At 48.0% G+C, this 26,201-nt stretch overlaps 1 protein-coding gene across 1 annotated transcript in view; it reads left to right on the top strand.

Annotated features, from left to right (window-relative positions):
* The window catches only part of LOC119953684 (dynein heavy chain 17, axonemal-like), an 821,504-nt gene that overhangs the window by 530,475 nt on the left and 264,828 nt on the right, over nt 1–26,201 (top strand). Inside the window, 6 exon segments of the mRNA XM_038778213.1 lie at nt 790–919; nt 921–943; nt 1,039–1,321; nt 6,028–6,201; nt 18,984–19,191; nt 25,402–25,567. Coding sequence (XP_038634141.1) covers nt 790–919; nt 921–943; nt 1,039–1,321; nt 6,028–6,201; nt 18,984–19,191; nt 25,402–25,567 — 984 coding nt within the window.

The raw sequence follows: 26,201 nt of genomic DNA, 5'->3' as shown, positions 1-26,201 counted from the left end.
TCTCATCTTTAGTCATAGACTTTTTTCAGAAAGTATAAAAGGAGGGTTGTCTCAAAGCTGCTTATCTGCACAGTGTGTGAAAAAAGCAGGAGCTTTGTGAGTGAGGGAGTTTTAAGGGTTAATTTCTCTCTCAGGACTAATTTTTCCTTCAATTTAGCAATTAGCTAAAAATCACTGTTTGAGTTAAGAGATAAGTTATGGCCATTCCAGTCTGAAATTGGGATATACAAGCTCTCTGAGAGCAGCTGTATTTAGTTAATTAGGTAGCGAGCTTAAACTGGTTCTGAACTCTAGCAGAGTCTGACTTATTAGCTGGGCAGCACAGTGGTTAGCACTATTTATTCACAGTGCCAAGGTCCCTGGTTTGATCCCCAGCTTCGGTCACTGTCTATGCGGTCTGCATGTTCTCCCTGTGTCTGTTTCCTTCGCACAAATCCTGAAAGATGTGCTTATTAGGTGAATTAGATATTCTGAATTCTCCCTCAATGTACCCGAACAGGTGCTGGAGTGTGGCGACTAGGGGCTTTTCACAGTAACTTTATTACAGAGTTAATGTAAGTCTACTTGTGACAAAAATAAAGATTATGAATTAAGTATAAATAGAGAGGTTTCTCAATGGTCCTTGTCTGTACACAGTCATCTGATTTGGATTGTAGGAATTAATCCATTTATGTTGAATATATATAACATGTATATTAAGGGAAAATTATTATCAAACACTAAATAAGTCATTGTTTTCTGTTTCAGACAGATTAGCAATTATTTAACTTTTAATTTAACTTGTTATATAAAGGTGCTAACACTTGCTAGCAATGAGCGAATTCCACTGAACCCAACAATGCGTTTGCTGTTTGAAATTAGCCACCTGAGAACAGCCACACCGGCTACAGTGTCTCGAGCAGGAATACTTTACATCAACCCCAGCTGATCTTGGCTGGAACCCGTAAGTTGCATATTTTTATCCTGAAATTGTCTACAAATTGTACAATAGAGACAAATTATATGATATATGTGCTGTTTTCCTCTCTTCTCCTTTAGTGTGGTAGCTAGCTGGATTGAAAGCCGTGAAGTACAATCAGAAAAGGCAAATCTTCTGATATTATTTGATAAATACTTGCCTACCTGTCTTGAAAAGTTACGTACAGGATTTAAAAAGATTACTCCAATTCCAGAGATTACCATGGTGCAGACAGTTCTTTACCTGATGGAGTGTCTTCTGACCCCTGTCAATGCACCCGCTGACTCTCCCAAGGAACTCTATGAACTGTACTTTGTGTTTACTTGTGTTTGGGGTTTTGGAGGTACTATGTTCCAAGACCAGGTAAGACCTGGACGTGTTTTAAGTTGTCAGTATTTCAAGTTTGTGAGATATATTTTGATTGATTTTTTGTACATTTTACCATGAATCAGGTTCTGCATCTCTTCTATTTTTGTTAAAACTTTGAAACTATTATATCAGACGTCATCTTACAAATGTATGGAAGTTAATTGAATTGTTCTTTGCAATCTTAAAAGGAATGCATAAAATCCTTACTCCAGAACAAAAAAAAATGTTCCCTTTCGATGAATGGTTTTCCAGCTATGTTCATAGTTATGTACATAGTTAATCAGATTTTTAAATTTTGATGGAGGTTTTCTCTTCAGGTTTGGATTTGGAAATTGGTGACATGTAGGTGATTTTGAATTCATAAAGAGGAATTCCCAGGTGTAGGGAAAAGGTGTAGGGAAATCAAAAAAATACAGGGTGTGAATTTCATCTCCACAGCTGCACTGTAGATGCCCCCAGCTGGGGCACCCTGTGCAACTAACTGTTTCCTATGCAGCCTGCCCACTTGAGAAAGGACATACACCCCAACATGTGCTGGAAGCCACTGAGGAGTGCTACCCTAATATTACACAATGCAGACAATATATTTTCATGTCACTCTAAAAGGGTCAGTGTTGGGTTCGTATTATTTAAAGGGCCAAGCATGTAAATTGCATCTAAAGTCATTTCTAATTGTCAGATCTGTGTTGTGTATTGTGATAGCAGGTTAACAATTTGTGGCAGTGCTGTTGTTGGAGTGTATTTCCTCTTTCTTTTACTTTGTCATTTTTGGTCCATGGATCTTTAATGAAATCTTGATCTTGAAATCGAGCAGGGGAAGTGAGGAACTCAAGTTGCAAAATGGTACACTGTGCTGTGAAGATTTAGATTTTTAAACAGAAGAACACAGACTTTATGTCACTCAAGACCTGAGAGATTGATGGGATTCTGTTCGAATTGGCTGGTAGCCAATGGATTGGCCAGGGACTGTATTCTGTGCGGCAACAGATGCTTGCTTGCTGGCTTTCTTTCTCGCTCGTTCGTTCTCTCTCTCTCTTTTTCTCTCTCTCTCTCTCTCTCTCTCCTTTTTTCTCTCTTTTTTCTCTCTCTCTCTCTCTCTTTTCTCTCTCTCTTTTCTCTCTCTCTTTTCTCTCTCTCTTTTCTCTCTCTCTTTTCTCTCTCTCTTTTCACTCTCTCTTTTCTCTCCTTTTGTCTCTTCTTTTGTCTCTTCTTTTGTCTCTTCTTTTGTCTCTTCTTTTGTCTCTCTTTTGTCTCTCTCTCTTTCTTTTCTCTTTTCTCTCTTTTTCTCTTCTCTTATCTTTCTCTTCTCTCTCTTTTCTCCTTTCTCTCTTCTCCTTTTTCTCTTTTCTCCTTTCTCTTTCTCTTCTCCTTCTTTCTCTTCTCTTCTCTTCTCTCTCTCCCTCTCTCTCTCTCTCTCTTCTCCTTTTTTTCTCTCTTTTTTCTCTTTTTTTTCTCCTCTCCTTTTTTTCTCCTTTTCTTTCTCTCTTCTCTTTTTTTTTTTCTCTCTCTCTCTCCTTTTCTCTCCCTTTTCTCTCTCTGGGGTAAGTTAAAGAGGGGAATTAGAAATTCGATAGTCGTTAACCAGTCGTAGCTGTTGCCTATTTATTTATAGTTATTATTAATAAAGTTAATTATGTTTAAATTTACAAATTGGTGACTAGTTATTGGGCAGCCAAAGGGCGCGATTCTCCGCTGCCCAGGCCGGGTGGGAGAATCGCGGGAGGGCCGCTCTGGTCCCCCCCCGCGATTCTCTTTTTCCCCCCCTCAAAATGGCGTGTCCCCCCCCCCCCCCCCAAAACCGGCGATTCTCCGGTCCGGATGGGCCGAGCGGCCTGCCATTCCCGACCTGTTCACGCCAGCGGCAACCACACCTGGTCGCTGCTGGCGTGAACATGGCGCCAAAAGTTTGTTTGTGGCTTGTGGGGGGCGGAGAGGGGATTGAGCACCACGGCCATGCTCGACAGGGGGGTGGGGGGGACTGGCCCGCGATCGGTGCCCACCGATCGTCGGGCTGCCGTCTCCAAGGGACGCACTCTTTCCCTCCCGCCGCCCCGCAAGATCAAGCTGCAACATCTTGCGGGGCAGCGGAAGGGAAGACGGCAACCGCGCATGCGCGGCTGCCGTCATTAGGCGCCGCCGACCACGTAATTCTCGGCGCGTCAAGGCCCGGCTTTGGGGGGGGGGGTGCGGGATTGAGCACCACGGCCAGCGTCAAGGCCCGGCGGCCGAGATTTCCGGAACGCCGCTCCTAGCCCCCCGGGGGGGGGGGGGGGAGAATGGGGGGCGAGGAGCGGCCTCCGACGCCGTCGTGAAACACTCCGGGTTTCACGACGGCGTCGGGCGTTGTGGAGAATTCCGCCCAAAGACTTGGGACTTCTGTATTTTTTTAATTAAGAGTTAATTTCAACTGTGTTGTCACATTGGGTTAAGTAGAGCTGTAATTAACTGCGCACTAGCCCACGGTGCCATAACAGGAGGTACAATGAGATAATGCACCAAAGGGGGAAATAAAAAGTATAGAAGTACAATAAAAGCTCAGTTGTGAAGCAAATAGCATGGAGGCTGCCCAGTAGCAGTTTTATATTATCTTTTGAATAGAATAAACTAAAGGGGCCTCACGGTAGCATGGTGGTTAGCATCAATGCTTCACAGCTCCAGGGTCCCAGGTTCGATTCCCGGCTGGGTCACTGTCTGTGTGGAGTCTGCACGTCCTCCCCGTGTGTGCGGGGGTTTCCTCCAGGTGCTCCGGTTTCCTCCCACAGTCCAAAGATGTGCGGGTTAGGTGGATTGGCCATGCTAAAATTGCCCGTAGTGTAAGGTTAATGGGGGGGATTGTTGGGTTACGGGTATACGGGTTACGTGGGTTTAAGTAGGGTGATCATTGCTCGGCACAACATCGAGGGCCGAAGGGCCTGTTCTGTGCTGTACTGTTCTATGTTCTAGTGGGGGTGACAGCCGCTGATGGACACAGTAACAAAAAAATCAAAAGTTTTTGAAAGGAATTAACAAATCAAATTAAAATGGTGTTATTGGAGCAAATGCTGCACTCTCGTCCCTGTGGTGTCCATTAGTTGCAGTGACTAGTTATTGGGCAGCCAAAGGGCGCGATTCTCCGCTGCCCAGGCCGGGTGGGAGAATCGCGGGAGGGCCGCTCTGGTCCCCCCCCCCCGCGATTCTCTTTCCCCCCCCCCCTCAAAATGGCGTGTCCCCCCCCCCCCCCAAAACCGGCGATTCTCCGGTCCGGATGGGCTGAGCGGCCTGCCATTCCCGACCTGTTCACGCCAGTGGCAACCACACCTGGTTGCTGCTGGCGTGAACATGGCGCCAAAAGTTTGTTTGTGGCTTGTGGGGGGCAGAGAGGGGATTGAGCACCACGGCCATGCACCACGGTAGCACAAGTGGATAGCACTGTGGCTTCACAGTGCCAGGGTCCCAGGTTCGATTCCGCTGGGTCACTGTCTGTGTGGAGTCTGCATGTTCTCCCCGTGTCTGCGTGGGTTTCCTCCGGGTGCTCCGGTTTCCTCCCACAGTCCAAAGACGTGCAGGTTAGGTGGATTGGTCATGCTAAATTGGCCTTAGTGTCCAAAAAAAAGTTAGGAGGGGTTATTGGGTTACGGAGATAGGGTGGAAGTGAGGGCTTAACTGGGTCGGTGCAGACTCGATGGGCCGAATGGCTTCCTTCTGCACTGTATGTTCTAAGGCCTGAACCATACCAGTCTACATCATGTGCTCCCTCTCTAGGGCCAAATGTATGCAAACATAGCATGGAAGGTGCAGACATTAATAAGGAGGCTGGCGTCCAAACCGAGTAAAAATAAAAACTAAGTTTCATTTACACTCTCCGGCAGATGCCTACCCGGTACTTCCTCAGTTGATGCTTTACTGACCAACCTCATACTCTAGGTAATTGACATATCCCACTCCTAGCAGGAGAGCCCGTACTCCACAAGGAGCACGGAGGAGGCAAGCATTCCCACCCTGTAAGAAGGATATTGCACAAATGGCCCCCTTGACCTGTTGATGGCCACTTGGCCAGGTCCAGGAGCAGGCTTCCAAGCAGGTCCTCATTCCTCCTCACCCCTCATCACCAGTTGATACTAATCAGAAGCATGGGGCTGAAGTGCAACCAAACATTGAGAAGTAGCCACTTGAATTCATGAAAAAGGGTTGTAACTTCTGGCAATTTAATATGGGCATACAGTCAATAAGAGGCTGTAATGAATAGACAATAGAGAATTAGTTGTGGAATCAATGATCATTAACTAAAATAATTCTTGGGGCCTAAACAGGCCAGTGCATGCCTATAGGCACAAAAATTGACAATATTTCTGCTCCTATGGAATCAGTTCAATGCCAAGTGCACTTGATGGCCCTGTGCACATCCAAATTTTCAAATGAAGACTGTGTTTCTTGCATATGATGCCAACAATTCCTGACTGTATTAGTGAGTTGAACTTAATTCATGGAATGAAAGATCTTTATCTATGGTGCCCATATTACTCAAAATGTAAGGAGACACTGTTTCACAGTCCTATTTCTATTTGCTATATAAATGTGATTTTAAAATCTGATCGTGGAGGTGTTTATAATTTGCTTGTTAAATACTCAAACTTTGAATATTGGAATAAACCTATTAATCTATATGTTTACTGAAAGTCATGAAATTACACATTTTTTGAAATGGACAATATTTTTTCCAGTTGGTGGATTATCGTGTCGAGTTCAGCAAATGGTGGGTGAATGAATTTAAATCTGTCAAGTTCCCATCCCAAGGTACTGTCTTTGACTACTACATTGATTCTGAATCAAAGAGATTTATGCCTTGGACAGAAAAGGTACCTTCATTTGAATTGGATTCAGATTTACCACTCCAGGTACTTAATTAAACAATATTTTTTTTATTAGTAATCATTGAATATCTTCCTTGGTGTACCACCTCCAAGATTTTATGCAAATGTAATATAGTACTGAGTCACACCAACCATAAAAGCTGCAGGTTTTAATCATTCATCTGAATGAGCTGATCTCCACCTACTCGGTGGAACCATAACTTCATATGAGGCATAATGCAATGTCATAGCTGAGAAACATCCTAAACTTTGGGCATCATTAAAATAATTCCAGTGAGTTGCAGGTTCCAATCAGCCATCCTGATGCAGCTTGCTACTCCAGCCCCTTTGCTTGGAGTCAGTGAAATATGACCTTCCGTTTCTGACAACTTTCCAGGTTCACAGAGGGAGATGGGAACATACATTCAAATAAACAACATTTAAAATAGGCACTTAGAAGGGAAAGAGGAACCAAGAAAAGAAATAGAATGACCCGTGATGTGCTTATGGTGGATACAAGAAATAGTTAAACAGCATAAAAATACATAAATGGGATGCAGGTCTTGTGAATAGTTAAATGAAGAGGGAAAACCCAGCAAGGTGGAACAGGCTATAATTATCGAGGAGTTTGGTGCAAGAAATTTAATGTTAAATAATTGAAGAAATCTCTAATAACTTAATGCACACAGCATTTAAAAAGTTTACATCGACAAATTATCATCATAAAAATCCTGAGGAGGGTTTTGAATGTCGTTATGGTACCTGCGGAAGGGAAGGAAACAGAGGTGGTTATGGCATTGGATGCTGAGAAGGCGTTTGATCGGGTAGAATGGGGGTACCCGATGGCAGTGCTGTAGCGGTTTGGGATTGGGCCAAGATTTGTGAACTGGGTAAAGTTATTATATAAGGAGCCGAAGGAGAGTGTCCGCACGAACAATATCAGTTCGAGATACTTTTCTCTCCACCATGGGACGAGGCAGAGATGTCCTATTTCCCCCCCTACTGTTTGCAGATGCGATTGAGCCGTTGGCCAACGCATTAAGAAGTTCGGGAGCATGGAAAGGAATAGTGCGGGGGGGGTGGGGATAGAGCATAGGGTGTCCTTGTATGCCGACGACTTGCTGCTGTATGTGTCGGAATCGAGTGCGTCGCTAGGAGGAATATTGGAGTTACTGCAGTTATTTGGGTTTTTCTCTGGGTACAAGCTGAACTTGGACAAGAGTGAGTATTTTGTGGTGTCTCGGCCGGGGGTGGGGGGGCTGCCATTCTGTAGGGCAGGGATCCACTTTAGGTATTTGGGGGTGCAGGTTGCCCGGGAGTGGGGAAGATACAACATCACTAGTTTGGCGGGGAGAGTGAAAGCCGATCTGGCAAGGCGGGATGGTCTCCCTCTGTCACTGGCGGGTCGGGTACAGGCGGTTAAAATGAATGTGTTGCCGTGATTTCTGTTTATTTTTCAATGCCTACCGATTTTCCTGCCAACGTCTTTTTTTAGGGTTATTGAGGGAAGAATTACCTCGTTCATATGGGGAGGGAAGGTGGCCAGAGTGAGGAAGGTGCTGCTACAGAGGGGAAGGCAGGCAGGGGGTTTGGGTCTCCCGAACCTGATGTACTACTACTGGGCAGCGAATGTGGAGAAGGTGCGGAGCTGGGTCAGAGAGGTTGATTCCCAGTGGGTCAGAATGGAGGAGAGTTTGTGCAGGGGGTCGGGGCTGAAAGCACTAGCAACGGCCCCGCTCCCGATAGCTCCGGGGAAATACTCAGGGAGTCTGGTAATAATAGCTTCATTGAAAATCTGGAGGCAGTTTCGCCAACACTTCGGGTTCGGGGCAGGGTCAAGGAAAATGCCAATTCGGGAGAACCACAGATTTGAGCCAGGGAGGTGGGACGGAAGCTTTCGGAAATGGGAAGAGAAGGGGATTAAGACCCTAAAAGATTTGTTTCTTCGGGGTCGATTTGCAGGATTGAAGGAGCTGGAAACGAAGTATGGGCTGGAGCAGGGAGAAGTGTTTAGATATATGCAGGTTCGGGACTTTGCCAGGAAGGAGATGCAAAGCTTCCCGGAGGAACCGGCTTCCACGTTGTTGGAGGAGGTGCTGGCAGCAAGGGGACTGGAGAAGGGGACAGTGTCAGCGGTATACGGAGCTATGTTGGAAAAGGGTAAGGCACCACTGGAGGGGATCAAAGCAAAGTGGGAGGAAGAGTTGGGAGAGGTTATAGACGAGGGGGTCTGGTGTGAGGTGCTCCGGAGAGTAAATGCCTCCACCTCGTGTGTGAGGTTGGGGCTGATACAGCTGAAGGTGATGTACAGAGCACACCTCACGAGGGCGAGGATGAGCCGAAGGGGTAGATGATGTGTGTGAACATTGCGGGGGGGGGGGGGGGGGGGGGGGGCTGCTAATCACGTTCATATGTTTTGGTCCTGTCCAAAGCTAGGGGATTACTGGAAGGTGGTGTTTAGGGTAATTTCCAAGGTGGTGCGCGTGAAACTAGACCCGGGTCTCCGGGAGGCCATGTTCGGGGTGTCGGACCAGCCAGGGTTGGAAACGGGTGCGGAGGCAGATATCATAGCCTTTGCCTCGTTGATCGGCCAAAGGCAGATCCTGCTGAGATGGAGAGCGGACTCTCCACCCTGCGCCCTGGCGTGGCGGGGGGACCTGTTGGAATACTTGACCCTTGAGAAGGTTAAGTTCGAACTGAGGGGAAGCTCGGAGGGGTTCTACAAGTCATGGGCACTATTTATTATGCACTTTCAAGAACTGGATAACATCGAACATTAGTTGGGGGGGGGATGGATGGGTGGGTGGGCTGGGGGGGGAGGGGGGCTATGTATGTTAAAGATGGCTATGGGGACTTCCGGTGGCGGCGATGTACGAGTGAGCCGCACATTCGGTGGGCTCTCACTCCGGCGGGGCTGAACAGCTGATTCCCCGCGATAACGGGACCAGGGGGGCGGCAAAAAGGCTGCCGGGAACAAAAGAGGAGAGTGGGCTGCAGCAGATGGAAGTGTGAGAGGCCAGCAGGTGAGGAAGAAAGAGAGAGAGACAGAGACGGAGGCAAGGAGGAAGCTGGCCTGAAGGGTAAGACGGCGGACCCACGGACCTTCCTTCCTCCAGGACAAAGGAAAAAAAAAGTTTGGAGTTGCTGAGGAGGGACAGCTTGGACCCACTTCAGATGCCCAGGAGGTAAAATTCAAGGAGCTGGGCGAAGGAAAGCGGCAGCGAAGGCGCTGAGGAGTGGGCTGCGGCACATGGAACAGCGGGATTCCAGAAGGCAGAAGAAGAAGGAGAAAAAGGGACAGAGACAAGGACCTGAAGAAAATTACCTGGGACCTAAGATGGCGGACAAACGGACCCCGGACTCAGCAATCCAGCTGGCGCTGGATAACATGCTCCAGGTAATGAAGTCCAGTTTTGAAGCGCTGAAGCGGGACAGCTTGGACCCAATCCAGAAAGCAGTGGATCAGCTGAACCAGAGGCTGGACGCCCAGGATGTTAAGTTAGGAGCTGGGAGAGGCGGTGGAGGAGCAGGCGGATGCGCAAACGGTTTGCAGCGCTAGAAGTGGACGGCCTGAAAGAGCGGCAGAGAAGACTGCTGGACAGAGTGGAGGAGCTGGAGAATAGAGTCCGCAGGAACAATCTGAGGATGGTCGGCCTCCCGGAGGGGGCGGAGGGAGCTGATGCTGCAGCGTTTGTAGCAGACCTGCTGAAGCAGCTGATGGGGGCCGAAGCCTTTCCGCGACCGCTGGAGCTGGAGGGGGCACACAGAGTGAGGCAAGGCAGGGGCGGCCGGCGGACCCCCCCCCCGCCCGATGGTGATTAGGTTCCACAGGTTCGTGGACAAGGAGCGGGTGCTGCAGTGGGCAAAGAGCGCCAGGAGCAGCACGTGGAACAACAGTGTTCTCCGCATTTATCAGGACCTAAGCCAGGAGGTGGCTCGGCGGCGAGCAGTCTTTAAGAATGTCAAGGAGGTGCTGTTCAAGAAGCACGTGAAGTTTGGTCTGCTGTTCCCAGCTCAGCTATGGGTCACGCACCAGGGTCAACACCACTACTTCTCCGAGCCCGAAGAAGCGATGGATTTTGTGAGGGACCTGGGGCTGGTCCCGAAAGGAGGCCCCAAGGACGCGAGTTAGGGCCCTAGGATTTCTTGTGGGAAGAACGCCGAATGTGCCTGGACTGCTGCTCAACGGTTTGCTGGTCCAAGGGGGCCAAGTGGAACATTTGAGGGACTCTTTCCTTTGTTCATGGACATTATGTGCTTTTCTCTTTTTTTCTGTGGTTTTTTTTCTTTTTTTTTTCCTGTTTTGGGCTGGTTTGTGCTTTTTTGTGCAGCTCGCGGAGGACACTGGAGCCGGCTTGCCCCAGTGGGTGGGGAGGGGACGGGGGAAACAAGGGGAATGGGACAGGAAGGCGCCGGAGTGTTGAGTCACCGGGCTAGCAGTATTTGGCTATCAAGGAAGTCCAGATGGGGGGGGGGGAAGTTACAGCCAGTAGATGGCAGGGGTGGGGGTATCGGGGGAGGGGGTTAGGGGAGGGGGGGGTTGTTCTGCTGATGGGAGAGGGACTTGAAGGCACTGGAAAGGAGGTCGAGGATGGAGGCAGCCAAAGGGCGGGCCAGGAATGGCGCGACGCACGGGTCAGGGGCCGGCCCGAGAAAGGCTATGGCTGACCGGTGGGGTGGGTGGGGGGGGGGGGGGGGGGTGGGATGTGCCCCCTGACCAGGCTGATCACCTGGAACGTTAAGGGACTGAATGGGCCGGTTAAGAGGGCGCGGGTGTTCGCGCACTTGCGGGCCCTGAGGGCGGACGTAATTATGTTGCAGGAGACACATCTGAAAGTGTCAGACCAGACCAGGCTAAGGAAGGGCTGGATTAGCCAGGTCTTCCACTCTGACTTGGACTCGAAGTCCAGAGGGGTGGCAATCCTGATCAACAAGCGCGTGCAATTTGAGGCAGAGGGCATATCCGCAGACAGGGGGGGCAGATACCTGATGGTACGGGGCAGACTGGAGGGGAGAAGAGTGGTGCTGGTGAATATATATGCCCCGAACTGGGATGACGTGGACTTCATTAAAAGAGTGCTGGGGAAGATCCCGGACTTGGATTCTCGCAGGCTAATAATGGGAGGGGACTTTAACATGGTCCTGACCCGACTTTGGATCGGTCGTGTCCCAGAACGGGTAGACTCTCAGCAATGGCAAGGGAGCTGAAAGGGCTTATGGAGCAAATGGGGGCAGTGGACCCCTGGAGAGAGGGACAGCCAACAGGAAGGGGCTACTCGTTTTACTCGCACGTCCACAAAGTATATTCCAGGATAGATTTCTTTGTACTAAGCAGGGGACTGTATGGGGGAGGTAAAGAACACTGAATACTCAGCAATTACCATTTCAGACCATGCCCCGCATTGGGTGGACCTGCAGTTCGGGGGAGCGAGCTATCAACGCCCGCAATGGAGGCTTGATGTGGGACTGCTGTCGGAGGAGGGGATCTGCGAGAGGCTTCGGAAATGTATAAAAAATTACCTGCAGGTGAATGACACTGGGGAGGTCTCAGCGGCGACCGTGTGGGAGGCGCTAAAGGCAGTAGTGCGGGGGGAGCTGATTTCAATTGGGGCCCACAGAGCCAAGGCAGACCGGGCAGAGATGGATAGATTGGTCAGGGAAATGGGTCGGATAGATGAAGAGCGCGCGGAGTCCCCGGGGGAGGTTTTACTCAGGGAGAGGCAGAGACTACAGGCGGAGGTGGGGGCACTATCCACGAGCAGGGCCGTGGAACAGCTTAGGAAGGCGAGGGGAGTGGTGTACGAGTATGGGGAAAAGGCCAGCAGACTGTTAGCGCAGCAACTCAGGAGGAGGCAGGCGGCCAGGGAAATAGGTAGAGTGAGGGACGAGGGGGGGCGCAAAGTGGAGGATCCGGCAGAATTGAATAGGGTATTCCGGGACTTCTATCGTAAGCTGTATACTTCGGAGCCGCCGGAAGAACCGGAGGGGATGAAAAGGTTTCTGGACGGGTTAACATTCCCAACAGTTGGGGGGGAGGGGGCGAGTGGAAGAGCTGGGGGCCCCAATTAGAGTAGAGGAGGTATTGGGGGGCCTAAAGGCCATGCAGTCGGGGAAGTCCCCGGGGCCGGATGGATACCCAGTAGAGTTTTATAGGAAGTTCTCCGAGCTGGTGGGCCCGGTCTTGGCGAGGGTTTTCAATGAGGCAAGGGACAGAGGGACCCTGCCGCCGACAATGTCACAAGCCACCATATCTCTGATATTGAAGCGGGGTAAAGACCCGGAGGTGTGCGGGTCCTGCAGGCCAATCTCCCTGATTAATGTAGACGCCAAGCTCCTGGCAAAGGTACTGGCGGGTAGAATGGAGGACTGTGTACCGGAGGTGATTGGGGAGGATCAAACTGGGTTCGTGAAAGGTAGGCAGCTGGCGGCCAATCTGAGGAGATTGCTCAATGTGATAATGATGCCCCCGGCGGGTAGAGAGGTGGAGGTAGTGGTGGCAATGGACGCCGAGAAGGCCTTTGACCAGGTGGAGTGGGACTATCTATGGGAGGTGCTCGGACGGTTTGGGTTCGGGGAGGGATTGGTGGATTGGATCAAATTATTATATCAGGCCCCGAGGGCCAGCGTCAGGACCAACAGAGAAGTGTCGGAGTACTTTAGGTTGTACCGAGGGACCAGGCAGGGCTGCCCGCTCTCCCCGCTGCTGTTTGCGCTGGCCATAGAGCCGCTGGCGATTGCGCTGAGAGCCGTAGAGGGTTGGAAGGGGATGGTGAGGGGCGGGGTTGAACACAGGGTTTCTCTTTATGCAGACGACCTGCTCCTGTACGTGTCGGACCCAGTGGCCGGGATGGGAACTATACTGGGAATGCTGAGGGAGTTCGGCCAGTTCTCAGGATACAAATTAAATACGGTCAAGAGTGAAATGTTTGTGGTTCAGGCAAGGGGCCAGGAGAACAGATTGAGAGGGCTACCGTTTAGGCTAGTTGAGGAAAATTTCCGGTATTTGGGAATCCAGGTGGCACGAGACTGGGGCAGGCTGCATAAGTTAAATTTGGCCAGGGTGGTGGAGCAAATGAAGGGAGAGTTTCGGAGATGGGATGCACTCCCGCTGTCGCTGGCAGGGAGGGTGCAGACTGTAAAGATGACAATCCTCCCTCGATTTTTGTTTATTTTTCAGTGCCTCCCGATCTTTATCCCACAGTCCTTCTTCAAAAGAGTTAACGGGCTGATCATGAGCTTTGTCTGGGCGGGAAAGTCTCCGCGGGTGAAGAAGGCGATTTTGGAGAGGAACCGCAGCGAGGGGGGCTGGCTTGCCGAGTCTGGTCAATTATTACTGGGCGCCAACATCGCTATGATAAGGAAGTTGGATGGTGGGTACAGGGTCTATTTGGGAGCGGGTAGAGGCGGCTTCGTGCAGGGGCCCCAGTTTGGCAGCCCTGGTCACGGCTCCTCTACCGCTGCCGCCGGCCAAGTACACCAACCAGCCCGGTAGTGGTGGCGACCCTGCGGATATGGGGCAGTGGAGGAGGCATGTGGGGGAGATGGGGGCGTCTGTCTAGGCGCCAATCTGCGACAACCATCGGTTGCCCCCGGCAGTATGGATGGGGGGTTCCGAGTTATGGCGGCGAGAGGGGCGGGAAGGCGGGTGCGGTGATATGTTCCTGGAAGGGAGCTTCGCGAGTTTGAGGAGCTTGGAGGAGAAATTTGGGTTGGTAAGGGGAAATGATTTTAGATACTTACAGTTGCGGGACTTTGTTCGTAGACAGGTCCCATCTTTCCCGTGCCTCCCGCCAATGGGGATCCTCGACAGAATAGTCTCTAGGAAGGAAGAAGGGGAGGGCAGAGTCTCGGGTTTATACTCATGAGGGAGGAAGGGTCCCAGACAGAGGAACTGAAACTTAAATGAGAGGACGAGATAGGTGGGGAAATGGAGGATGGGCTGTGGGCAGAGGCCCTGAGTAGGGTAAACCCGACCGCGACATGTGCTAGGCTCGGGCTGATCCAATTTAAGGTCGTTCACCAGGCCCATATGACGGTGGCTCGGATGAGCAAATTTTTCGGGATAGAGGACAAATGCGCTAGGTGCGCGGGAGGACCAACGAACCATGTTCACATGTTTTGGGCATGCCCTGAGCTGGGAGGGATTTGCGGGGGTCATGTCCCAGGTGCTAAAAACAAAGGTGGTGATGAGTCCAGGGGTGGCAATTTTTGGGGTTTCGGAAGACCCGGGCGTCCAGGGGGAGAAAGAGGCTGATGTGTTGGCCTTTGCTTCCCTGATAGCCCGGCGACGAATATTATTGGCGTGGAGGGACTCAAAGCCCCCAAAGACTGAGTGGTGGCTTGCGGACATGTCGAGTTTCCTGGGGATGGAAAAAATTAAGTTCGCCTTGAGGGGATCTGTGCAGGGGTTCACCCGGAGGTGGCAACCATTTATTGACTTCTTTGTGGGAGAGTGAGCGTCAGCAGGGGGGGGGGGGGGGGGTAGAGTAGAGTAGGAGGGAAAATATAGCGGGTAGTACCGGTGGGAGGGGAGCGGGCTTGTGCAATATGTTACGATGGAAGTATTGAAAGTACGTGAATGTTTGCACATTTTTGCCTTTTTTGCTTCCTTTCTGATGATGTCTGTAACTGTTTATAAAGCCAAAAACTACCTCAATAAAATTGTTTATTTAAAAAAAAAGATGGCTATGGGTAATCCCTGATTCCTTTTTTTGTCATTTGTTTATGTTAACATGCGAGCTGATGTTTGGGGGTTAGTGGGTGGATGAGATCGTTGTTATTGTTATGGGGTTTGATATATTTGTTGTCGATTTATTGTTTGTTGTTGAGGGTGTACATTCGGGAGAGAAATTGTGAAAAAGGAGAATAAAAATATTTCCAAAAAAAATAAATTAATGGTCCTGAGGTGCATGCTGGAAACAACGCAACCAGGAATTCTAAACATTTTATTAACTATATGCAATTATGTCACTATGAAACTAGGATAGAAAAACACAAGGCTCCTTCCTAAATCATCTCTGAGTTCTATTGATATGTGATTGGACATCACGGATATGTGTGGGCTATTAGCATTGTAGGTAATGACCCATATAACAAGACCGCACTAAAAAATATTAACAACAATTCATATAGAAACTTTAAAAGGTGTTTAACAATAGCATGTTCAAGAAAAATATTTGTGACAAGATCGATCTGACCAAAAGAGAGGTAGAGACATGGGCCGGGATTCTCCCCTAACCGGCGGGGCGGGGGGTCCCGGCGTGATGGAGTGGCGTGAACCACTCCGATGTTGGGCCGCCCCAAAGGTGCAGAAGTCTCCGCACCTTTCGGGGCCAAGCCCTCACCATGGTTGGCGCTCCGCCGGCTGCCATGGACGGCCTTTGGCGCCACGCCAGCCGGGGCCGAAGGCACCTCGGCGGCCGGCATATGTCCGCGCATGCGCCGGAGCGTCAGCGGCTGCTGACGTCATCCCCACGCATGCGCAGAGGAGGGGGTCACTTCCGCCTCTGCCATGGTGAAGACCATGGTGAAGGCGGAAGGAAAAGAGTGCTCCCACGGCACAGGCCCGCCCGCCGATCGCAGGCCAGGCCCCTTGCTCCCGCCAGTCAGGTAGGTGGTTTGATTTCCGCCGACCGGAGAGGCTTGATAACGGCGGGACTTCGGGCTAGAGAATCGCCGGGGAGGGGCCTGCCGACCGGCGAGGCACGATTCCCGCCCACGTTGAATCTCTGGTGGCGGAGAATTCAGGACACGGCGGGGGCGGGATTGACGCCGGCCCCCGGCGATTCTCCGACCCGGCGGGGGGTCGGAGAATCCAGCCCATGGTCAGGGAATTCCAAAGCTGAAAACCAAAGCAATTGCAAGCATGGCCACCAAAGGTCCAAAGGTTAAAATAGGCCATAAAAGGGGATGGTGGATCAGAGGGCTGGAGACTGTTATAGAGATGGGGAGGGCTGAGGCTAGAGTGGTATTTGAAAATGAGGATGAGAAATTAAACTGACATTGTCATACCAGTGGTCAATGTATATCAGGAAGCACAGGACTGATGGAACAACCAGTCTTGGTGTGCGTTTGGGTAAGTGCATTTATATAGTGTGGGAGATGGGAGGCCAGCTCTGAGAGCATTTGACAGATTCCTTTTTTCTTGACCTTTTTTCCATTTTAACAACACAACAAAACCACTGGAATGGTATGCCCCAGAGGAGGACTCTGGAACAACAATACTGTTGGTCCAGGGCAATCACTAAACTCAACTTGGCACCTCCAAATGTATTACCAGAGAACAAGGGTGAGGAGGATAAGGCCATGAACACATGGTAAAATGGTGCACACCTTCCCATGTGATGATTTCTCGCAACAACCACGAAAGTTCAGGATAAGATATTCAGGCGTGCGCAAGAACATATCTCCCTCAACTCCAGCCACACCGGTAACAGACTGTAACATCCTCCTCTCTGATTTCAGAACTGTCTGTACCTTTGTAGGAGCCAATCATGAATTATTTTACCCTGTAGTAACAGAAATAAAAAATGTATGAAGACACCAGTTCCAAAAAGATATTTTATATATTCAACTAGACATGACAAAACATTGAAGCCCCACACAGTGCACAGGGTCATCATTTCACCATTCCACATATTCATACAGAGGGAACCAGCAAATATTCATGAAATAAGTTTGGATTATAGTCAGCGTAGTCAGTCCTTCCCAATGAACTAACTGCGTCAGCTTCTTTGTACACTGCTGCACGGTCCATGCGGTGGGGCCCACAACACTCATGGCCTCCGTCCCCTGGGCCCAAGCCCGGTTGACATCGGCAGGAGGCAGCCGCCTCCCACCATTGGGACCAGGGTGCCTTGCCTCTCCTCCATGGCATCCAGCAGTTTCTCGAGCTCTGTATCTGCGAATCTCGGGCCGTTCTCCGTGTTGGCATCTTCTTGACTGAAATCTTGGGTCATTGACTGCGCGGAGTCTGTACGTTCTCCCTGTGTCTGCATGGGTTTCCTCCGGGTGCTCCGGTTTCCTCCCACAATTCCCAAATGACATGCTTGTTAGGTAGATTGGACATTCTGAATTCTCCCTCCAGTGTACCCGAACAGGCGGCAGAATGTGGTGACTAGGCTGCACAAAGAAGAGGCAGAGGAGGAGAATGGCATGGTCAGTTGTGTGCAGAATGGTTCAATAACATGAGCTACAGTTAGTTTTCCATGGTCACAGTCACACAATGAACGGAGTCAAGCGTGGAATTGTGGGAAAGAGGAGTAAGGATTTGGGAAGTAACAATACAATCAATACATACAACTTAGGACCAGCATCAAGGCATTGGTGGTCAGGCCTCAAGTGACAGTTAATGATTCTTCTGTTGGAACGTTCTCTCTCTCTCTCTCTCTCTCTCTCTCTCTCTCCTTTTCGGTGTAGCTCCATTTCTGCAGTACAAAACATAGAAATGTCGAACGATCCATGGTATTGAAGGAGGTCCTTCAGCCTATTGTGTCCATAAAAGCCAAAAGCTCAAGCTTGATGGCTTGAGTCTTCTCGATGTTTAATTTAAGGAACTTTCTGCTCATCCAGCCCTGAATGTCAGCTAATTAATCTGATAATTTAGCAACAGTGGAGGAGTTGAGAAAGGTGGTGGTGAGGCTATATCAAGTTAGGCCTCAGATCAGCCATGATCTCATTGAATGACAAATCAAGCATATGTGGCTATTTGGCGTTCTTCTAAACCTCACACAAATGACTGATAGCATTAAAATTGGGAGAGGTCAATTTTGCAACTAATATGTTGCCCATCTGAAGGTCGCCATATATTTGTGTAAGAATAATAAAACTGAGAAAAATTTTACATTTTTAAATTCCATTTCTATTAATGGTTGTAAGGTGAAGTGATGTAATTTCAACTAACACAATATATATATAATCAAACAATAGTACAGCACTTTTTCATTATGTTATTGACAACTAAGACTGCATTTAACATTTGCATCTGGCTTTGGCCCATGGAAATACTTCTACTGCTGGCTTCACTTCTGTTTACTTGAGAGCCTGGTCCTTGCTGTTTTCAATTTCTGGTTCACAGAATACTGGCCCCACACAAGCCATGTTTCAACTCGAGTCTCATTGTTTTGCTTCCGCTTTACTCAATTGCTCGTGCCGCTGGCCATTTTCCAATTGAATTGCATCTCTCCCACTCAATGGCTTTACTCCCAGACCCGTGTCCAGAATTACTCATCATGACGTCAGATTTTCATTTGTAACAATTGTAAATGTTTGCATTTGATTTCCTTTTTTGCATTGTAAAATTCATCAATATTTTCCAATTTCCATCAAATCTTTGACTTTTACCTGGTTTTACTACTTCAAAATAAACCCTTAATTAATAGGAAATGCATTGAAATATATACATGGTGTCTTGTTGATGTAGTGAAGCTCAGCACAGTAGTGGACCAACAAATGGTCTAGAAAGTAGGACCAAAACTTAATTAAATAGATTTAGATGTTTACTGCTTCATGCATAAGGCAGAATAGCACCTAACCTGCACATCTCTTGGTTGTGGGGGCAAAACCCATGCAGACACGAGGAGAATGCAAACTCCACACAGACAGTGATCCAGGGCCGAGATTCAAACCCGTGCCATAGGTATCAATGCTAACCACTGTGCCACATGCCGCCCCTATTTCCAGTTTTTCTTGAGCTTTGTTTTTGAGAATGGATTCTGCAAAATGGAATTAAGTTATTAACTGAAAAATATAAGCAACTTAAACATGCAGATTGTATTGCAATGCTGTTTAGTAAGTGTATTTCCTAATTGTAATTTCTTGTGACACAGGCTGCCTTCGTACATACAACCGAGACCATTCGCCTACGTTATTTCATTGATCTAATACTAGATTTTGGTCGGCCAATAATGTTAGCAGGAAATGCTGGAACAGGAAAATCAGTACTAATGTGGGAAAAGTTGAATAGTCTAAATATTGAGGAATATGCGATTCAGGCTGTCCCTTTTAACTTCTACACAAATTCTGCAATGTTGCAAGGTATTGTACTTACCCAAAGAGAACAGGGACTTGTTTTATCACCAAGTGGGAAATGGATTTGAAGTGGGTAGAGCAAGCTAAAACACCCATTTTCTGGAAACTCCTCATTTGCATGGTTAAAAGGAGCCATGCACAAAACCCACCTTCCATATATAGCTCTCTGATTTCGAGCTGGGAACCAGATGCTGCTATAGGTTCTAAAGGGTTTAAGTAGCTTTAGTGAAAGTACTTTTGCATGAACCAACTAACTAATGCAATCAAAATATGTCTTAATTTGCAACATGCTTCTGGCAGATATGTAGCATTAAAGGAACAGTCCCAAATTTGGACAATCACTCCAATCCACCAGTAAGACATACCTTGACTATTCTCTGTCACCCTCAGGTCACAACAGTATGGAGATCTAAGATTCTAGAGGTTCATACATCCTGCCCAATTAACTAGTTCTGTCAAATGTTTTCCCCATATGGTGATTTATTTCTGCTGCGCATCATTGCTTACAGTACAACAAAGACTGCCCCTGGGAGAGTTCAAATTCTTTTACTGCCTGTGTCTTGGCAGGAACTGTTCTTTGTTCTCTGATTCTGTGCTTCAAAAAAATTACCCACTGTAGTGATATTCAGATATCAATATATGTAAATGTAGTACAGTCATTTCAACACTAGATGGCTCACAGTCAGATACTATAAGAACTGAGTTCCCAACTTTTCTAAGTCAGATGACATGAAGAAGTGATTCAGAACAGTGAACAAGCAAGACATAGAATAGCTAGAGTGAGAGAAGTTCCAACTAGTTTGTTATAATCGTTTACAGTAATATAGTTATCTGCATTGTACTTTAATTCTTTATTGTTAGTTTAGTATTGAGTAAAAGGACTCGCAGGTTATTATTTTATTACTCATTGAATAGTTCATCTTTCAACAAGAAGATTATTAGTCATTTTATCATCCTGGTGGATTCAAGAGTAATATATATATATTTTAGATGAGTCATTTATTTAAAATATAACAGTGGGTAATATAATATAATATAATATAGGATACCCTTAGACCAGCGTCCAAATGTAGCACACAAGCTACATTGTCTTCATTGGCCGGGGCATTGAGTATAAACATTGGCAAGTCACGTTGCAGCTGTATAGAACCTTTGTTTCGGCCACACTTTGAGTATAGTGTTCAATTCTGGTCGCCACACTACCAGAAGGATGTGGAGGCTTTAGAGAGGGTGCAGAAGTGATTTACCAGGATGTTGCCTGGTATGGAGGGCATTAGTTATGAGAAGCGGTTGAATAAACTTGGTTTGTTCTCACTGGAACGAAGGAGGTTGAGGGGCGACCTGATAGAGGTCTACAAAATTGAGGGGCATAGACAGAGTGGATAGTCAGAGGCTTTTTCTCCGGGTAGAGGGGACAATTACTCGGGGGCATAGGTTTAGGGTGCGGGGGGGGGGTAAGGTTTAGAGAAGATGTACGAGGCACGTTTTTTACACAGAGGGTAGTAGGTGCCTGGAACTTGCTGCTGGAGGAGGTGGTGGAAGTAAGGACGATAGTGACATTTCAGGGGCATCTTGACAAATACATGAATAGGATGGGAATAGTGGGATATGGACCCAGGAAGTGTAGAAGATTTTAGTTTAGATGGGCAGCATGATCGGCACTGGCTTGGAGGGCCAAGGGCCTGTTCCTGTGCTGTACTTTTTCTTTGTTCTTTGACCCATATGGGATATTGCAATAAGAATACAAGATAAAGTTTGTGCCTTGTGCTATCCTTCCAAATCTGTAAAGGTAAAGTTGGACTGAAGGAATTGTGCACTGTACTTAATCTTTCCTTGTTTAATAAATGTTTTATTCATTTTGTTAAAGTTCATCAGCTGTCCTGTGGCTCTGTCCATCCACACCTCCTAAAGAAAAAAATAAAAGTTTGGATCTATCAAGCTGGGTTCCATCCTAGGATCTGACTTGTCCAGTACTAACACTAGTTGGTGGTGTAACAATATGTAAATATAATAATCTTTCTGCCAGTAATATCATTATATGCTGCTTCCTTTCATTCCCACTCGTATACAGACGTGTGACAATCATCTTAACTCAAATACATTGCTGCAGATGTTCCCCAGTCCAGTGTCCTGGGCACAATCATCATCAATTGTTTCATCTGTGACCTTCCCTCCATTATAAGGTTAAAAATGGCAATATTTGCTGATTTGCAATGTTTAGTTAAAGAGTGTTATTATTGTGCAACTTCTTACTGGTGGCTACTGTCATATTATGAACCCATGCACATCATGAGGTAAAAGCAGGCAGTGACAGACACCCAGGTGAGCCAATCAACATACAGAATAGAACACAACCAATCACCAGACAGAACACCAGAGGGAGGGCTTCCAACTATAAAACACATGAGGCATCAGCACTCTGTCTTTTTCCACTGGTGACAACTGTAGTGACAGTCGGGGTGTATGAAGCATTCAACACCTTCTACACATGGATCAGACCTAGCCTGGTCTAGATAGTTAGAGTTAGTTTACTTGGAGTAGTGGAGAGTCAACCCACAGGCAGCTGTGTGCTTTGTTACTGAAGTTCAATAAATCTTATTGAACCAACGACTACGTTTGGTGTGTGCTTTGTCGTTTATGTGCATCGTGTTGCAGTCCGTGTTACCCCAGGGTGAATAATACTACATGATACCAGGAGTGATTTACCTTCGAAAATTCACTGACGACCAGCAACTGCCTTCCCGCGGCATGGAACAGATCCAGGCATTTTCACAACTCCAGATCTCCAGAAATCTTGGCGCCAACTGGCGCGTCTTCAAGCAGAAATTCAGTCTACACATTGAGGCCTCGGGCCTCAAAAGTGCGTCCGATGCCCAAAAAATCGCACTGCTACAATCAACTGCAGAGGACCAGGCCATCCAAATCTTCAATTCGCTCACTTTTGCCGACGGTGAGGACAAGACCAAGTTCCAGACCGTCTTAGCCAAATTCGACAGTCACTGTGAAGTCGAAAGCAATGAAAGCTCCGAGTGTTATGTCTTCCAGCAGTGCCTTCAGGGTAAGGATGATCCTTTCCAGTCTTTGCTCACTCATCTGCGCATTCTAGCACAATCCTGCAACTACGGTGACACCGCTGACTCCCTCACCAGGTATCAGATCGTGTTTGGTGTCCACTCTGACGCCCTGCCGGAGCAGCTCCTAAAAATAAAAGATATGACCCTGCCAGTAGCCATCAAGGCGTGCAAAGTCCATGAACAATCGAAAAGTCGCTATTCCCGCCTTAAGTCGGCAGAGGAGGACCAACTTGCCTCCCACGAGGCTGAGTGTGTACAGGCCATCGCCCAAATGCGGCGCCTGAGCACCGACGAAGGCGGCCATTTCGCGCGCTTTTCCAGTGGTACCATGCATGTGCACCACCGGTCGGGAGAACAAAGCGGCTGAAGACCGCACTGCGCCTGTGCGACGACGCATGGAGCGTCACGACGCCAACATGATGACGTGCCCCAACTGCGACACCGCCCATTTAACGCGGCAATGCCCTGCAAGAGGCAGACGCTGCCTCAACTGCAAGAAGCCTGGCCATAATGCGGCCTTGTACAGGTCTGCACCTCCGATAGGGGGCCAGCAATCCCAGTTCCAACGCAGATGCGTTCGAAGTGCGCAGCAAGGGCTGCTGGATTTGGCAGGCATGGTATCCCACTCACGGTTATGAGCGACAACGGTCCCTGCTTTTATAGTCAAGAATGGTCCAACTTCGCAAGGCAATACCAGTTCCAGCACATAACCTTGAGACCGCATTACCTGCAATCTAATGGGAAGGTCGAAAAAGGGGTCTATATTGTGAAGCAAATGCTCTGCAAGGCTGCAGACTCCACTTCGGAATTTAATCTTGCTCTTCTGGCGTACAGGGCAATCCCTCTGTCCAGCGGTATGTCTCCGGCACAGCTCCTTATGAATCGAAACCTGCAGACGACTATTCCGGCCATTCTTTTACCTGACCTGGATCACCTTCCAGTGCTGCAAAAGATGCAGCAAATCAGAACCTGGCAAAAGCTGACATAGGATGCTCATGCTACTAATCTGCCTGTGCTCTCTCTGAAGGAAACTGTTCGCATGAAGTTGCCTGGTGGAGGCTGGTCAGCTCCAGCTGTTGTTGTTAGACAGGCTGAGGTCGTTTGTGGTTCGCATGGCTTATGGATCCATTATCAGGCGCAACAGAAGGGTGCTAAGCAAACTTGCCTGCCCACCACCGGATCTCGCATTCCCAGATGCCGTTATCTGGACACCTCACTTCACGAGGCCACCAGTCTGGCTGCGTGCCATCCTGTCAAGACGCCATCATCCCCACCTCCACCTCTCAGGCCATCCACAAGAATCCGGCGACAGCCCCAATGACTGGACTTGTAAATAGTTTCCTTTGTGTATATATACTGTTATGTTTCTGCAAGCTAGACACCTTACATGTACATATGCATTCACTTACCAATTGCTGTAAATGTTGTATATACTATAAGCAACTGACAATTAAAACAAAAAGGGGGGATGTCATAATATGCACATGAGGTAAAGGCAGGCAGTGACAGACACCCAGGTGAGCCAATCAGCATACAGGACAGAACACAATCAATCACCAGACAGGACACCAGGGTGGGGCTTCCAACTATAAAACACACGAGGCATCAGCACTCTGTCTCTTTCCACTGGTGACAACTGTAGTGACAGTCAGATCATTCAACACCTTCTACATGGGGATCAGAGCTAGCCTGGTCTAGATAGTTAGTTAGTTTACTTAGAGTAGTAGAGTCAACCCACAGGCAGCTGTGTGCTTCGTTACTGAAGTTCAATAAATCTTATTGAACCAACGCCTATGTTTGGTGTATGCTTTATTGTTTATCTGCATCATGCTGCAGTCCGTGTTACCCCAGGGTGAATAACACAACAGCTACAAGAGCAGGTCAGAGGCTAGGAATTCTGCAGAGATTAAATCACGAACCGGCTTTCTCAAACCCATTCACCAGCTACAAGGCACAAGTCAGAAATGTGATGGAATATTCTCCACTTGCTTGGATGAATGCAGCTCCAACAATGCTCAGGAAGCTTGACATCATCCAGGATAAAAGAACTGGGGCAGCACTGTAGCATAGTGATTAGCACAGTTGCTTCACAGCTCCAGGGTCCCAGGGTTTGATTTCCGGCAGGGTCACTGTCTGTTTGGAGTCTGCACGTTCTCCCTGTCTCTGCGTGGGTTTCCTCCGGGTGTTCCGGTTTCCTCCCACAGTCCAAAGATGTGCGGGTTAGGTGGATTTGCCATGCTAAATTGCCCTTAGTGTCCAAAAAGTGTAAGTGGGGGTTACTGGGTTACGGGGATAGGGTAGATACGTGGGCTTGTGTAGGGTGCTCTTTGTAAGGGCCGATGCAGACTCGATGGGTCGAATGGCCTCCTTCTCCACTGTAAATTTGATGATGATATCAGCGATGGATTTAAATAAGTGCTGTAACATCATTAGCTGTTTTTGCTGTTACCTAATATAATTGTACTTAACTGCTGTTATTTCTAATTCTACTCCGTTACTGTTATTTCGATGTTTAGCTTACTGCTCCCGTTTTTAAGTCCATACTCTATTTTAAACTTCTTTATTTTTATATATTAAAGAAGATTAACTTTCACCACATCTTCTCAACTACTTCTTTGTGATCAGGTTACTAGCATTCTATTTACAGTTCTTCAGATAATCAACCAGCCATGCCCACATGCAGTAAGACCTAGATAATATGGATTGATGAGTGACAAGTAACATTTGTGATATACCAGGGCCAAGCAGTGACCATTTCCACCAAGAGAGAATCTAACCACCTCCCCTCGACATTCAATGGCATTACTGTGCCCCAGCACTAGCATCCTGAGTGATAAATGCATCTTCAAGATTTATGTGTTATCTGTATTTTCTTTAAATCTTGAAGTTGTCTTGCAATGGTGGTGAACGCCATTTAAAAAAAAATCAGAAGTTCCAAGCCATTATGGCGATGAATCTGGGGAAAAAATTGATGCATCCTGCAAATAGTGCAGATGGAATCAGTTTCCATCGAGGACCATATCTGTAGCAATAATTGAAACTTGTTGAACATAATAACTTTCAATCATAATATTTAAAATAAAATCTTACCTATTACAATTAAAATATATACATTGAAGTATTCATTCTGAATTCCCTATAGCTATTCTTGAGAAACAATTGGAAAAGAAAACAGGAAGAAACTTTGGCCCACCTGGAACCAAGAAATTAATCTATTTTATTGATGACATGAACATGCCTGAGGTGGATAAATATGGAACTGTCGCACCTCATACACTAATCAGACAACATTTAGATCATGGGCATTGGTAAGTGATTTACTTAGAATCTACAAAGTGCAATTGTTGACATTATATACCTATGTAGTATATTAATAGCGTGCACATGGTATCTGCGTTAGCCTTGTTTTTTTGTGGCACAACTTTTGGGTTATCCATCAAGCTGGCCGCACCCTAACATCTCCATCAGGTCCAGGATGACCTCTTCTGCAGGCTCAGCATCAGACTGGGACCGAGCTGCGTCCTGGGATTCAGCAGACCTCCAACTGCTGTCTCGCCTGGGGGTTCCTGCCTCCACCTGATGTGCATCAGCAGCTGTGTGGTGCTCACCAGATTATGCACCCGAAACCTGACCACCAACATTTCCCACCGAGGTGTGTGTATGTGTATCTGGGCTGGTAGAGGGTGGGGATGACGGATGACAGCTGTGCCGCGACTATTATGGTAGCATCCTCGGAGCTCTCCTCTGAGGTGATCTCCTGGGAGGCAAGAGAGGGCATCACCTGGGATCGGCCTGTGCTGTCGGCTGGAGGACCTGTGGGAGAATGGACACATGGTCAGTGGGAGGGATCAGTCAGTCAGTCAGTAAGGCAATAACAACTCCCGTTTGACAAATTCTCCAGGTGGAGTCTGGTGGTTCCTCACCACTGCCATGTCCGCCAGC

This window comes from Scyliorhinus canicula, chromosome 18 (assembly GCF_902713615.1).
Source record: "Scyliorhinus canicula chromosome 18, sScyCan1.1, whole genome shotgun sequence".
In the NCBI taxonomy this organism is placed as follows: Eukaryota; Metazoa; Chordata; class Chondrichthyes; order Carcharhiniformes; family Scyliorhinidae; genus Scyliorhinus; species Scyliorhinus canicula.
This window is presented reverse-complemented; position numbering and strand designations above follow the sequence as displayed.